The sequence below is a fragment of the Bison bison genome, unplaced genomic scaffold (genome assembly GCF_000754665.1).
Source record: "Bison bison bison isolate TAMUID 2011002044 unplaced genomic scaffold, Bison_UMD1.0 scf7180017864384, whole genome shotgun sequence".
In the NCBI taxonomy this organism is placed as follows: Eukaryota; Metazoa; Chordata; class Mammalia; order Artiodactyla; family Bovidae; genus Bison; species Bison bison.
This window is the reverse complement of record NW_011494956.1, coordinates 7,847,660-7,850,228: the sequence shown is the minus strand read 5'-3', so window position 1 is coordinate 7,850,228 and position 2,569 is coordinate 7,847,660. Positions and strand designations below refer to the sequence as shown.

Genomic DNA, 2,569 nt, shown 5'->3' with positions numbered 1-2,569 from the left:
GTCCAGGATTAGGTAAATGCTACAGCAAGTTTCCAGCAGCAGTTTCCTTCCCACATCCCAGACAGCAGAGAGTAGACTGAGGAGCCTCATAGAAAAGACTCAATTGCAGTAAATTCAACAGTGAGCTGAAATTAAGGCTAGCCTTGAAATTAAGGCTAGCCCTGACTGGCTCCTCTGGCCATTCTAACATGACTTCTAACATGTCTCGGTCATTACTTTTTACAGGGATATGTGGATTAAAACAATTGAAAGGACTTCCTGAACCAATGTGGGAAGGGTAGGGAAGGGATTATCATGTTTTTGGATGTCATTAGTGACGAAGTTTGGCATTAATCATGACATGGTGCAAAATGGTAAATTATTTGCAAGCAAGGAGAGGGTGGAGTTGCTGGAACCTGTAAATTGATGTCAGCTGAGCATTCCCTGTGGGGATGTCGGGCAAAAGGATTTACTATTTTGCCAACTTTGGAAAAGTGTTACAGAATTGCAGACAAAATCGTTTCTATGCAAACAATAGTTTTAAAAGGGGTCCTTACATCAAATAACTGCAATTCACTGAGCTTTCTGAGTAACCACAAAGCCAGGGACAAAATTTTAAATATTAGAAAATATTTTTCTCAGGACCAAGTTGAATACTAATCTCGAGATTTCCTTGCCTTCCAACTCCCTCTCTTCCACTCTTTCATGTGTCAGTATCATGCCAGTTTTGTGGGGAAAGAGCGGAGGGAAGAAGGGAGAGGGGTAGAGACAGCAGGGGAAGGGAAGTGGGTGGGCCCAGAAATGGAGAGATGGGAAGTCATTCCATGAAACTCTCACTATCTGTAAACAGGGCTTAAAAACCTCTGTCTATCCTGACGTGCTCCCAGGGGAAATGCCACTCTGCTTGAGAAGGCTACCTATAAAATTCCACCTTCATGCTCCCTCCCTTCATTTCTAAAAAGTCTGTCCTAGAAATGTCTCATCCTTACACTTTATCAGAACCCCGAAGAAAAGATTCTGAACTCTACCCGTGGCTTTCTGCATATTTCTGTAAACGAGGCTAAATCAAGTTCTTGGAACATTTTTCTACCCTGAAAATTCCTATGAATTAAGTCACTTTCTAAGACTCCTTGCACTTCAGTAAGTACTACAGTACTGATTCGTACTTCAGTAAGACTCACTGAAGAATAATGGCGCAAACAACAATATTTTAAATTTAGAGGTATCCTCTGGCCAAGAAAGGCTGCCCCACATAGTATAAAGATAAACGTGCAGCAATTTTGTCAAACTTCTAAAAACTCCATCACGACCGGAAGCAGCAAAATGCCTCCAGGAGATCAGTTACCAGCGGACTTTGAGCCTCAAGAACCTTCGGGATTCGGAGCGATTCAGCCCAGGGCTGAATCATTTGGGGATTAATCATTTGGGCATCTAACTCCTCATCACCATTCAAATACAGGAGGCTATTATAAGTGTCCCCATTTTGTGGCTGAAAGTCAGCTATGGCTTAGTCTCTGTTGGTAAGAGAAAGAGAGGGGGAAGGGGGCTGTTCCTCATTATCTAAAAAAAAAAAAAAGTACTTAAACCTAAAATGATCTACTTTCAACAACTGCGTTTCCTTTAGGGTCAAATCTTTTGATCGCGTCTCTAAAAACCAAGAAGCAAAACAAGTATTTTTGTAAATTGGAACAAATAGTCACCCCACGACCTCCTATCACCCCAATTCTCGAGGACATCAATCACAGCGGGCGCGTCATTACGAGCGGAGATGCCGAGGGCGTCTGCTGGGGGTGAAATAAAACCATAGAGGCCCTCTCCATAGTTAGAGGAAAGCGCGGAGAAGACGCCCCGCCGGCACACTCCACTGGAAAACTGAAGCTTCTTCTTTGACCCCGGGGCCAGAAAGATTTATTACTTCCTTGGTGAGGGAGAAGCCTCAGGCCAGATGAAATGGGCGCGCCGGGAGTGGGAAGCCCGAGAGCGGTGCTCGGCGTCCTCGGTGCGCTCCGAGGCGCGGGTGCGTCCTGGGTTCCTACCGGGAGCCGGCGGCGCCGACCCGGGCGGGGCAGAGCGGAGTGGGAAGCCACTGGGGGATTTCTGCCCAAACTTTGTCACCAACTCTTTCCGAGAGCAAAAATGTGCGGCTGAGCCCGGCAGCAGCACACACAAGAATCCAAGTTTCCCAGAGGTCCGGGCGCCCAAAGCGCTCCGAACCCCGCATCCGTACCCTGGTGAGTGGAGCTAGGATGGCTACGGCCTCAGCCGAGCGTATGGAGGCCCAAGCGACGCCGCTGTAGATCGGGCCCCGCATCTTCAACCCCCAAGGCGGCGACTGGAGCTGGGCGCTGCGAGGGGGCGGGCGGCACGGCGAAGGGGAGGAGCCGCAGCGACAGACGGCGGCGCGCACCAACCCGGCGCGGGCTGACAGGAGCCGCGCAGAGGCTGGCCCGAGCGCGTTGCAGCCGCTCGGCGTAGGGAGAGGCGCGTAGCTGCATCCTCCTGGGCGCTGCTTTCGCGCGGCGGCTGCTGCTGCGGCGGGGGGTTTTTCTGCCCGGGTTCCTCGGTGGGCAGCAGAGGCCGGTGCCGGGGG

At 50.3% G+C, this 2,569-nt stretch overlaps 1 protein-coding gene across 1 annotated transcript in view; it reads left to right on the top strand.

Annotated features, from left to right (window-relative positions):
- Nucleotides 1-1,924: 1,924 nt before the first annotated feature.
- CHST2 (carbohydrate (N-acetylglucosamine-6-O) sulfotransferase 2) overlaps nt 1,925-2,569 on the top strand; it is a 5,448-nt gene continuing 4,803 nt past the window's right edge. The window contains exons 1-2 of the mRNA XM_010858294.1: nt 1,925-2,210; nt 2,305-2,464. Coding sequence (XP_010856596.1) covers nt 1,925-2,210; nt 2,305-2,464 — 446 coding nt within the window. The remainder of the gene's footprint in view (nt 2,211-2,304; nt 2,465-2,569) is intronic.